Source organism: Helianthus annuus, chromosome 10, assembly GCF_002127325.2.
Source record: "Helianthus annuus cultivar XRQ/B chromosome 10, HanXRQr2.0-SUNRISE, whole genome shotgun sequence".
In the NCBI taxonomy this organism is placed as follows: domain Eukaryota; kingdom Viridiplantae; phylum Streptophyta; class Magnoliopsida; order Asterales; family Asteraceae; genus Helianthus; species Helianthus annuus.
The window spans coordinates 26,327,660-26,341,114 of NC_035442.2; the positions used below are offsets into that span (position 1 = coordinate 26,327,660).

At 40.2% G+C, this 13,455-nt stretch overlaps 1 protein-coding gene across 1 annotated transcript; it reads right to left on the reverse strand.

The window, feature by feature from the left end:
• Positions 1–8,807: 8,807 nt before the first annotated feature.
• LOC110880847 lies at positions 8,808–11,180 on the reverse strand. The gene is made up of 3 exons (XM_022129288.1): positions 10,344–11,180; positions 9,726–10,274; positions 8,808–9,611 (listed from the first exon to the last, which is right to left on the reverse strand). Exons 1-3 carry the CDS (start codon positions 11,178–11,180, stop codon positions 8,808–8,810), a joined length of 2,190 nt encoding a protein of 729 aa, XP_021984980.1.
• Positions 11,181–13,455: the final 2,275 nt, after the last annotated feature.

Consider the following 13,455-nt stretch of genomic DNA (forward strand, 5'->3'; position numbering starts at 1 on the left):
AAAGGGGACACACTGCTAAGTCGAAGCTGATATCTCTCTGCTGAACGGAAGTTCTGACCTGAGATCCCTCAGTTCTCGCATTTAACCCCTAATTTATGTACAGATATCATTATAGTATTCATACCTGTAAGACTGAATATTGGGATTCTGGATACGGGAGTATATTCAAGAGGTGGGACACATGAATCGAACTAAGTTCATAAAACACTTAAATAGTATCCTGAATAGATTGAAAATTGTATGAAAATTTAAGAGGACAACTATATCGTCAATCAACGTGAATCGTTTAGAACTTAAAATGTCTAAAAGCTTAACGGTGCGTGTGATGTGTCTCAAAAACTGATATGATCCTCTTACACAAACTCACAAAAATATGTTTGTACATATTTCATTTCTGCATTTAATTTTTGTTATTGCATTTGTGTTTCGCATTTTCAAAAATTCAAAAAGATTTTCGACAACTGATGTTGAAAAGCTGATTTTCAAAATCTCAAAGGCTAAACATGATGAACAGACAGGTTGGTTAAGTGGTTTGAAATGTTTAAAATGATTCATTAGGTTGAATCAGAAATTGGAATGTTTCGAATTTTTTAATCAGTTTTAAATGTGACAATTCTCAAATGTTTAGCTGATTCATTAAGTTGAATCACAATATTGTTTGTTATAATTGTGTGTTTGAGATGTGTAGGTTTCAGAATTTGTCGCTATGAAAAGCCAGACTACGATCCCGACAGCCGAGTCTAAGGGGGAGTCTGAAGACGAGCTTAATGCAAAAGGAGCTTGTATTTGGAAAGCCAAGTGTCGATCCCAAAAGCACGGAAGCTGGACGAAAGGGGGAGCCTGAAGAAAAGACAGATCCATCGGGATTCTGTTCGAGCAAGAGTATTTGAAGACTCTCACTAAAGATTCCGTCAACATCCAAGGGGGAGTTTGTTAGTACAGTTGTCTGTCGACTACATCTTTGTTCGAGTCTTAAAGAGAGAGAAAGTCAAGTCGCTATGAGTTTCGCTACGAGATTGACTACGGCAATATCCAAGGGGGAGATTGTTGATCAACGTAATGTCTATCGCCTTCGTCAATCCGAGTCGTAGTGAAAAGTCGAAAGGAATCAAGCGCGTAATGTCTTATTTAGTTAGAAATGGCAAGGTGGCAAACTTGTAATTAATGATAACTATCATTAAAGTGCCTTGACCATATAAATAGGAGCTTATGTTATGATTTTAGTTAGAGTTCTTGGAAGAGTTTAGTAGGAGACTTGGAGGAGAAGACTTTCTAGAGAGAGAAAGTAGTGTAAACGTGAATTCTTGTACCGAAGCGTCAAATCTATCAATGAAATCACGTTAGTAGTACGTTATCGTGTGTTCGGTCACGTTCGTTCACGGATTCCGCACGTGAAACGTTCGTTACGCAATCGAACGGTGCCAAAACCGGTCCTACAGTTTATCTGACGAATCCCTGGTAGTACCTCTTCAAGATGTAGAGGTAAATGAAAAATTAAAATTTGTAGAGAAACCACTACAGATAGAAGATAGAAAAATCAAGTTTCTCAAGCACAAACGTCTAGTGCTAGTCAAAGTCAAATGGGATTCAAAGAGAGGACCAGATACACTTGGGAGCTGGAATAAGAAATGAAGCGGAAATATTCTCATCTATTCCAGTAAATCTCGAGGACGAGATTTTTCTTAAGGTGGGGAGGATGTAACAACTCTCACTAAAATTAAATACTTAGTATGTTAATTATCCAATAAGGAAACCCTTATTGAGACACCCAAGTGATTCTGTGCAAACCCTAAAATTTTCAGAACAATCGGAATCAGGATCAGGGCCCCTAAAACTCAGGGGGGGTAAACCCTAGTTACGATTATCTAAATAAAACGCCGTCAAATTCGAATTTTACGAAGTTGTCAACTCAGCTAGGCTAGTCCCAGACGAGGCTACCCTATAGTGATTAGGTGTCCCTTACGAACCGTAAAGGATAAAGTCTTACGGTCCGTAAGCATGTCAAAATTAGTGTATAAATAGCAGACATTGGCAATCTAAATTTGGCATTTGAACGACGATAAAACTCAAATTAGACGCTGAGTTATAGTAGAAACATTCCACAACACACACAAAATCTCGAAACGCTGCCGCAAAACAGGGTAATAACTCGATCGCTATTACGATTCAACGTCCGATCAATTGTTACTATCCAACGATTGTTTGAGTGCTGCTCAAATTGAGTTTTTACTTTGTTATTCATCGTGATTTCGACTTGAATGTTTGAGTGCTGTCCGAACTCGGACTATACTCTGTCATTCGTTGTGAATCCACTGAATTGTTAAGTATTGCACTTTATTAATCCTTGTGAGGGTTTAATCTCGTGAATTGTCGTAACTGCTGTATTAGCTACTAACCACGTTTGTGTGCATTGTTATTTAAATTAGGTTAATCAAGGCTAATCCGTAAGCTTATACACTGCTCGTTAAATCTGCAATGTGAGTCATTCTCTTTTTATCAACTGTTTTACAAAACTCCAAACTATTTTTCAAAGTTATAATTACAGGGATTAAGTCTTTGTAGTCACCATATTACAGCAGATATGTGGGGTTTTGTATACATTACTTGATAATCTTCACCATTGGGGCAGCCAATGGGTGATATGACCATAATCACAGACACCATTGGACAATTAGAGGGCCAATGGGTCGAGTGACAAAGTACCGTGGGTAGTTGGTTTGATATCAGAAACATTGTAATCGCTCTTAATACTGTAATTTATAACCAATGTGTCATTTTTAGTAAACTGAATGATTCACTCAGTATTTCCCCGCTGACAAAACTTTTTTTCAAACATGTTTCAGGTGATCTATTGTAATCCAAGAATAGTGCCGTGAAGCACTACAAGCATAGAGAAGTGGCTCAATATAAATAAATAAAGAAACATGTTTTGTAAAATAAAGATTTCCCAGTGAAATCACCTTATTGTAAATTACAAGGTTTTATCCCTAATTTATGTAAACGGGCAGTTTTAATATTAAAAGATTCTGTTTTAAAAAGACTTCCGCTGTCGCTTAAAATTTAATACCACGGGATTTCCTGCCTCGCGGCTCTGGATCTGGTCAAACCGGGGACGAGGGCCGTGACAACTACAATCAGGCGTTCGCACTAGACGTCAAATTGACCAAGGGCTTACTTGTTTTTACTCTACAGTAGCACCTTTACAAACTGAGTTTTCACTAAGTTGTTTTATTTTGCAGATTGAACCGCGAACATACAAAGAGGCGCTAACTGAAGATTCTTGGGTCAATGCTATGCAAGAAGAATTGAGTCAATTCGAGAAGTTGGGAGTGTGGAAGTTAGTAGACTTACCTGATGGTCACAGGAAGATCAACACCAAATGGGTGTTCAAGTGTAAGAGAGATGATCGAGGAGTTGTTGTGCGAAACAAAGCTCGACTCGTAGTCCAGGGATTCAGTCAACAGGAGGGTATAGATTTTACTGAAGTGTATGCTCCTGTAGCTCGACTAGAAGCAATCAGAATCTTCCTAGCATTTGCATCGTGGAAAAACTTCAAAGTATATCAGCTAGATGTGAAATCGGCGTTTCTCTACGGGAAGGTAAAAGAGGAGGTATATGTCAGACAGCCGCCGGGCTTTACCGATCCAATCCACAAAAACAAGGTCTACTTGCTGGACAAAGCGCTGTATGGTTTACACCAGGCTCCGAGAGCTTGGTATGAGACTTTGTCTCAACACCTACTAGCCAACAGCTTCATCCGAGGGAAAGTGGATGCCACTCTCTTCACCAAAGAGGTCGACGGACATCTTCTGATAGTTCAAATATACGTGGACGACATCATATTTGGGTCTACAAATGAGAATTTGTGCAAAGATTTTGAATCCGTGATGAAGCAGAAATTCGAAATGTCATCGATGGGGGAGATGAAATTCTTCTTGGGACTTCAAGTTGATCAACTACCTGAGGGAATTTTCATTCATCAGACGAAGTACGTTCATGATATTCTAGAGAAATTTGGTATGTCAGGTTGTACTTCAGCGTCAACCCCGTTAGCAACAAATCATGGGATACACCCATATCTCACCGGAGACAGGGTAGATGAGACGCTTTATCGTTCCATGATCGGTTCATTGATGTACTTGACTGCTTCAAGACCAGATATCATGTACCCAACGTGCCTCACAGCAAGATTTCAATCTAACCCGAGAGCTTCGCACATGATTATTGTTAAAAGGATATTACGCTACCTGAAAGGAACTCCATCGTTGGGGTTGTGGTATCCAAGAAAAGACGATTTTACGCTCGAAGGGTATTCCGATTCAGATTTCGGATGCTGCAAAGTCAATGCTAAATCAACAACAGCGGGTTGTCAGTTCATTGGACCTCGTTTGGTCACCTGGCAATGCAAGAAGCAAACCTCCGTGGCTCTATCCACATGTGAAGCGGAGTATGTATCTGCTAGCAGTTGCTGCTCTCAGATCTTGTGGATCCAGCAACAGATGCGCGACTACGGGTTGCAATTTCTAAACACCCCTATATTTTTTGATAATGAGGCTGCAATAAATATAACGAAAAATCCAGTACATCACACTAAACTAAACACATAGAAATTCGACATCACTTCATCCGAGATTGCTTCAAGAAGAAGTTGATACGAATTGAGAAAATCCACACTGACAATCAGAAAGCTGATTTACATACCAAAGCTTTTGATAAAACACGTTTTAAATATCTTTTAAAACTGAATGGTATGAAGCTTCTCTCGGTGTCGGATGGAATTATTGGCGTTAATGAAGGTACTATTGTAGATGACGATGAGACACAATCTGCAATGGTTTGTCGATTTTTTACTTGTTTTGGTATTTAGGGGGAGTAGATAGCTATGTTTTCAGAAAATACAAAAACAGTAAAAAATTCAAAAATCCAAAAACATGAGAAAATTTCAAAATCCAAAAACAATAGAAAATTGAAAAAGAGCTTGTGTAAAAAGGGAAAATGATAGTACATCTGTTTGACAGTTACTGTACGCTAAAGATTTGTAAAGCATAAAGCGTTAAACAGTCTCACTGATGATGTGTCTATAGGTTTTTACACATTTAGTAGGTTTGTTCGGGATATAAACATAAAATTCAAACTTGCTTATTTCGTGGGGAACATTACTTGGATATATAGGTAACCCCTGAAATCTCGTTTTAAAGGTCCCTCTTTCTGAAATATTAGGTCTTTATACTCAGTGATATCTGGGGTATTATTCCGGGACTTCTACTGAATGGAAGTTCTAACCTAGTCCTCGAATAATACTTTCCGCATTGCTTGAAACATAGCGTAGCCCTCAGCAAAATGACGAGACAATAAAATTGATAATCATTGCTGTTGTAAAAAAATATACTCTAAAGGGGACACACCAAAAGTCGAAGCCGTCATCTCTCTGCTGAACGGAAGTTCTGACCTGAGCTCTCACAGCCCTCGCAATTAACCCTTTACAGATATCATCTGTGGTATACTCACCTGTAAGACTGAATATTGGGATCTGGATACGGGAGTATATTCAAGAGGTGGGATACATGAATGAGTTTAAGTTCTTAGTTCATCTAATTCGTATCCTGAACAGATTGAAAATTGTGTGAGAATTTAAGAGGAACAGTATATCGACAATCTACGTGAATTGTTTAATTCTGAGTATGAAATTAAAGCTTAACGGTGCTAGTGACTTGTCTGATAACTGATATGATTCCTTAACACGCTCACCAAAAATATGTTTGTAAATAGTTTATTTTCATTACATTTTGCATTTAAATTTCTGTGTTTCATTTCTAGTTTAGAAACTATATTGAAAAATACAAAAAGATTTTTTATTTCTGCTTTATTTTTCGACAAGCCAGAGTAGAAAGTTGATTGTCTGATTCTCAAAGTTGAAGCAGATGCAGGAAGTTTCTGGACTGGAGGATGAGGAGAGCTTATCTTGTTAAAATCTGATTGTTGAAAAGTCAAAACAAGTTCATTAATTTGAAACTTGTAATTTTTCAGAAAATGTTTGAAAATTCTTGAACAAAGAAATCAGTTTGATTTGTCTGAAATCAACCAAGGTCATTAAGTTGAACTTGGTAGATTAATTGAGTAGTCGGGGTCATTATCTTGGACCTGAATACTTAAGTGGATTTCTAAAACTGATAGATAATGAGATTTATTGTTGAAATCAATAGATTGTAATGTTATATGTTTGAGAAACAGGTTGTGGATATCAAAATCCCCACGGCATCAAAAATGATAAAGTTTGAACCAGAATTCAAGTCCCAGCATACCGAGAGGGGGAGTCTGTGAAAGGGAGAGTCAGAATTCTGGATCAACAGTCAAAGGGGAGTTTGTAGATTAAAGATAGAGTCAGGATGAGATCCTGAACTTGTGAAGAGGAAGTTTTTACAATGTCAAGACAAAGTTGGAAAGTGATGTAGTGCGTGAAACGGAAAAAATGAAGATTACACGTTGATTCTACGAATACCTGTGTAGTTCTTCCCCAACCCCCAAATTGTAACCCCAAAGGCCACGGAATTTGAAGTGAAAAAAACTGTTTTCTCAAAATTCAATTCTGATTCTTCCAATTACTAATGAGACATATAAATAAGGACAGAAATTCGAAATGGGCCTAAAAAAGATAACGGGCCAAACACACGGCCTAAAACAAAATGCCCAAAATAGTCCAAAAAACATAAAAATGCAAATAAGTAATGGAAATAAATGTTTTTTGGCCCGGACGATGACCCAAACCGCCGTAGGCGTTTGCAGCAAGATGGAGCTCGTTCTCGCGTTCGAATCGCCTGGTCGCACGTCCCAAACGGACCCCCGTAGCCCAAGTTAGAGCCATTTTAGTGAAGGCCCTTTTGTTACGCGGTCTTGGGCCTCCAAGTACAAAATAGCCCGTTCCTCCACACTTGGGCCCACATCATTCCCCCCTGGATAGACAAAATTCGCCCTCGAATTACCAACAATTTCATCATCAGAAGACTCTCCATAATAAGGCAACAGATGCTTCACGTTAAACACATAAGCACAACGAATGTGACTAGGCAGTTTTAGACGATATGCATTTGGATTGATCTTCTCCACGATTTCAACTGGGCCAATCTTCTTCGCTGATAACTTGTTGTATTCCCCAACTGTAAAACGATCTTTAGTCAAAACAGCCCAAACAAAGTCACAGTTGCTTATACTTCAGATTAGCTCGGGTCAAATGATCATACACAGCATTATGAACTTCATGTAGACCCTCTACAAAATCCTGAACTTTCTTTGGAACAGATCCAGAAACAGGAAGAGACATCAAATCAAGTGGTCCCCGAGGCTGAGATGAATAAACTATCTGAAATGGGCTATACCCAGTACTCCGATTGACAGTATGATTATGAGCAAACTCAGCTTGGCACAACTTTTGATCCAATGCCTTCACATGATCCCCAACCAAACACCTCAGCAAATTTCCAAGTGACCGATTAACAACTTCAGTTTGCCCATCAGTTTGTGGGTGATAAGCACTACCGAAGTTGAGTTGAGTATTCACCATCTTCCACAAGCTACGCCAAAAATGACTCAGAAATCGGGTATCCCGATCAGACACGATTGAAGAAGGTAGCCCATGCAAACGGTACACATCACGAAAAAATAGTTGGGCTACATTGACAGCATCAGTCGTCTTCTTGCAGGGAATAAAGTGTACCATCTTAGAAAACCGATCCACCACAACAAATATGGAATCATTACCTCTCTGAGGACGAGGTAACCCCAACACGAAATCCATACTAATATCAACCCATGGCTGTGAAGGGATTGGCAAAGGCATATAGAGACCTGCATTGGTAGCCGTACCCTTGGAAACCTGACAAAGACGACACCTCTTCACATAACGATCCACCTCTTTTCTCATAGTTGGCCAATAATAAGAAGCTTGAACCAATTGTAAAGTACGATCACGACCAACATGCCCTTCACCATGTAACTCCTTAATAATCTTTAAGCGAAGACTAGAATCGGGAATACATAGCTGATTCCCCTTGAACAGAAAACCATCATGCAAAAGAAAGTCTGACTTTTGCCCAGTTTCCACATCCTGCAAAATAACTGAGAAATAAGGGTCAATGGCTAACTGCTCACGAATGACCTCCAAACCCGGCACATCAACCCTCATAGATACAAGCAGATTACTCCTCCTGCTTAAGGCATCAGCAACCTTATTTGAAACACCAGTCTTGTGTTTGACCACAAAAGTAAACTTCTCAAGAAAGGCCAACCATCGCCCATGTTTATGAGATACCTTGTCTTGAGTACGAATTTGCCTTAGGGAATCATGATCAGTGAATAAGACAAACTCCTTTTGAAACAAGTAATGGCGCCAATGCTTTACAGCTTGGACCACTGCATAAAACTCTAGGTCATAAGTACTGTACCTCAACTTAGGCCCAGTTAACTTCTCGCTAAAATAAGCAACAGGTCGACCACCCTGACTAAGAACCCCACCAATTCCAACCTTTGAGGCATCAGTATGAAGTTCAAAAACTTGAGAAAAATTAGGCAATACCAGAATGGGTGCTGTAGTGAGCTTCTCTTTCACAACTTGAAAAGCCAACTCTGCCTCATCCGTCCATACAAACGTCTTCCCCTTCATACAATCTGTCACTGGGGCCATAATAGAACTGAAGTGTGGAATAAACCGTCTGTAAAAAGAAGCAAGCCCATGAAAACTACGAACTTCAGTAATGGTAGTAGGAGTTGGCCAATTTTGAACAGCCGCCACTTTGGATTCATCAACATGTATCTCATATTGCCGCCACTTTGGATTCATCAACATGTATCTCATCACCAGAAATAACATACCCCAAGAATAACACTTTAGGGGTCATGAACACACACTTCTTGGTGGCTGCATAAAAACGATCCCTGCGAAGTAAGGCCAAAACCTGCCTCACATGCACAACATGGTCGCTGAAAGAAGCACTATAAATGAGAATGTCATCAAAATACACAACCACGAACTTCCCAATAAAAGGCCTAAGCAACTGATTCATCACACGCATAAAAGTACTAGGTGCGTTTGATAAACCAAATGGCATCACCAACCACTCATACAATCCTTCACGAGTCTTGAAGGCAGTCTTCCACTCGTCACCCGGTCTAAGACGAATCTGGTAATAACCACTCTTCAAATCTAACTTCGTAAAAATACTAGCACAACTAATTTGATCAAGCAAATCATCAAGTCGAGGAATAGGAAACCTGTACCTCACAGTAATCTTGTTGATTGCTCGACTGTCAACACACATAAGCCAAGTACCATCTTTCTTTGGAGTCAGTAAAGCCGGAACAGCACAAGGGCTCATACTTTCACGAACGTGGCCCTTAGAAATTAACTCCTCAACCTGTCTTCGCAACTCCTCATGCTCAGCAGGGCTCATCCTGTAATGTGGTCTGTTGGGTAACTGTGACCCAGGCTCCAAATCAATATGATGTTGGATGTCACGCAAAGGTGGTAATCCATCAGGCAACTCAACAGGAAAAACATCAGAAAATTCCTCAAGCAAAGGAGCCCTAGCATCAGGAATTTCGACTTCCTCGGGCACCGCCTACCCTATCAAAACAAAAACACTGTCCGTATCCTCCAACTCTTCTTGAAACTGACTGATGGTCAACAAAGTACCCGACTGTTTTGCGGCTAACTGCTTAGGCTTGCTAGGAACAAGAGTGATCTTCACACCACCAAACAGAAAACTATATGTATTGGACCGCCCGTTATGTTCTATATTACGCTCGTACTCCCAAGGTCTGCCCAACAATAAGTGACACGCGTCCATAGGGACCACATCACACACGACATCATCCCTGTACGTGGACCCAATGGAAATTGAAACAAGTGCCCTTTTAGATACCGTCACTTCACCTCCTTTTTTCAGCCATTGAAGCTTGTACGGTTTCGGGTGACTCTCTGTCTTCAAGGCCAACTTTTGAACTGCCTCTTCAGAAATCAGATTGTCACAACTCCCCGAATCAATGACAAACGTGCAAACCTTCCCCAAAATGGTACATGTTGAGTGGAAGATGTTGTGTTTCAGCCAGTCATCCCCATCTGCCTTTGGTGTATAGCAAGAACGCCTAACCACCAAGTTCACCCCAACATCACCAGTCACAACCTCCTCTTCATATTCATTTTCTTCATCGTACACTGGGTTATTCTCATACTCTTCATACTGATCATCCTCAGACTCAGCAAATAAGTGCCTTTTACCAGCCTTTTTGCACTCAGCTTAACGATGGCCTGTTTCACCACAACTGAAACATCTCGGACCACTACTGCTAGCCCCCTTAGAAGTAGGCCCGGTATTACTACCCCCTGGCTTCCCTTGACTAGGCCCGCCACGTGGTGTCCCACTGCCTGACCCAACGTTTCCCCTAGTAGGGGTAAATGAACCGCCCACCCGACGGTTTTGCTTCTCAAAGGACAACGCCCGTTGGTGTGCCTTAGGAATGGTTAACGGATCAAAGAGATTCACGGCCTCCATGATTTGAACCCGTAAAGCCCCAATATACCGAGAAACAAGTTGCTCCTCCGGTTCTTGAATATCATTCCTCGCAATCAACTGGTAAAACTCTGTGGTATAATCATCAACCGATTTAGCCCCCTGTTTCAAATTCTGCAGACGCTGGTACATCAACCTTTGAAAATTATGAGGCAAAAAATTGGACCGCAAGCACTTTTTCATCTTGGCCCACGTCACGATCCTTGTCTTCCCGAGTCTATTCCGTGTTAATTTCAATTGTTGCCACCACGCAGAGGCCCTACCACGTAACCTGGTAGCGATCAAGGCCACCCGCTTGTTTTCAGGCATCTCCTTGTATTCGAACACCTCCTCTACGGTAGCCAACCAATCGATGAACCCCTCCGGATTCAAACTAGACCCATCAAATTCCGGAATATCAACTCTTATTCCAGAATCCCAACGCCTGTTACCTCCTCCACGTTCACCCCTTGGTCGCCTTTCCTGTTCGTCTTCGGAAGACGAACCGTCACCAAATGGGTTACTAAAATCAGAACCATACCCGTCATTGGGTCCCTGCCTCCTACGATTGATCAAATCGGCCATCCGATCAGTCAACTGATTGACCACTTGATCCAACCGTTCATCCACCCTCGCCATAAGTCGCTGCTCCAATTCTCGTTCATACACTTCATCAAGAGGCCTGTTGTTGTTTCTCCTCGGAGGCATTTTGAGCCAGGAATTTCGGCTCTGATACCAACTGATGTAGCGCATGAAACGGAAAAAATGAAGATTACACGTTGATTCTACGAATACCCGTGTAGTTCTTCCCCAACCCCCAAATTGTAACCCCAAAGGCCACAGAATTTGAAGTGAAAAAAACTGTTTTCTCAAAATTCAATTCTGATTCTTCCAGTTACTAATGAGACATATAAATAAGGACATAAATTCGAAATGGGCCTAAAAAAGATAACGGGCCAAACACACGACCTAAAACAAAATGCCCAAAATAGTCCAAAAAACATAAAAATGCAAATAAGTAATGGAAATAAACGTTTTTTGGCCCGGACGATGACCCAAACCACCGTAGGCGTTTGCAGCAAGATGGAGCTCATTCTCGCGTTCGAATCGCCTGGTCGCACGTCCCAAACGGACCCCCGTAGCCCAAGTTAGAGCCATTTTAGTGAAGGCTCTTTTGTTACGCGGTCTTGGGCCTCCAAGTACAAAATAGCCCGTTCCTCCACACTTGGGCCCACATCAGAAAGAGACAAAGACAGAAGACTCGACGCCGAAGACTTCGTCAACATCCAAGGGGGAGTCTGTTGGTGCATTGAATGTCTGTTATCTACGTCTTAATCGAGTCTTAGGTCTAGATAGGTTAATTTAGGGTTTGGAAATCAAAAAGTGGTTATTGCATGTAATTCCGCTTGAAATGACATGTTGTCATTTCAAGCGAAATCATATAAATTGTAATTCCGCTCGAACTAAACATAGGTGATTTCGCTTGAGTTGTTTTAAGCGGAATCAGATCTCGCTTGACATGTTTCAAGCGGAATCATTAGCACTATAAATAGGTTTCGCTTGAATTCATTTGTAACAGTTCGAGCGGAATTAGGTCATTTGGTTTGAGTCGAGGTGTTGCCGGATTTTTTGTCAGAAATCATTGTAAAGGCTCAGAGATCATTAATAGAAAAGAAATTGAAAGGAAACAAGCTGTTTGACATTGTTTGCTTTGATTCCGCCTTAGTAAATGATGATGAACTGCTCAACTTGACTGTTTAGGGTCACCGGAATGATCCAACAGTGTCCCCTTTAGAGGATCTTTTCTTCAACAACAATGATTATCAATTTTATTGTTTCATCATTTTCGCTGAGGGCGGCGCTATATTTCAAGCAAGCGAAAAGTATTATACGGGGACTAGGCCATTGCTTCCGCAAAATCAGAAGTCCCGGGATAATACCCCAGATATCACTGAGTATAAAGACCTAGTATCTCAGAAAGAGGGACCTTTCAAACAAGATTTCGGGGGTTACCCATATATCCAAGAAATGTTACCCACGAGATAAGCAAGTTTGAAATTTTAGGTTTATATCTCGAAAACAATTTACTGAATGTGCAAAAACCTACTGGCACATCCATAGTGAGATTGTTTGTCACATTTTTTACTTCACATTTCTTTAGCGCGTTGTGATAGTCCACTGATGTGCTATCATTTCCTCTTTTTACAACAAAACTCATTTTGAATTTTATCATGTTTTTGACTTTTTCAAATTTTCTAATGTTTTTGGATTTTCTGAATTTTCTTACTTCCCCTAAAATTCAAACACATTTAAAGAAATTTGTGTTGGGATTTTCACATGTTTATCAAAGTATTTTATCCATATAAAATAAAAACGCAGCGGAAAATATTATTTAAAACATGTTACTTACAAGATATAAAACCCATTATATATGTAAAACCCAATACCCGGATCCATATACGAACATGCATGCTATCAAAATAAAACACAACCATAGAGTGTTTAGAATACTACCTTCCGAGGAGTAGAGGATATGAAGAAGATGATGCTTCTTGAATGGTTGCCTTCAAGTGTAGAAGACCTCAAGCTTCTATACCCCAAGCCTTCCAACAAACACCTTATGTTTAGCTAGGATTTCTACACTTATGAACGTACTAAAATTCCCTCTAGAAACCCTCATATGGCCGAAAATTAGAAGTGGAATAATAGTGTTCTTGCACTTGAAAAATTAAACTTGAAAAAACACTTCTTGATCAACCATACATAATTCGATTTTGGAGAGTTCTTACACTTGATTGAAAAACCCTCTTGATCAAGCATGTCATGGCCGAAAATTGAGAGCATCCTCTCTAGAGTTTTTCTTGTTCATCTTCTACTAATTTTGTCATACAAAATTATTATAAAATAAGGAGAG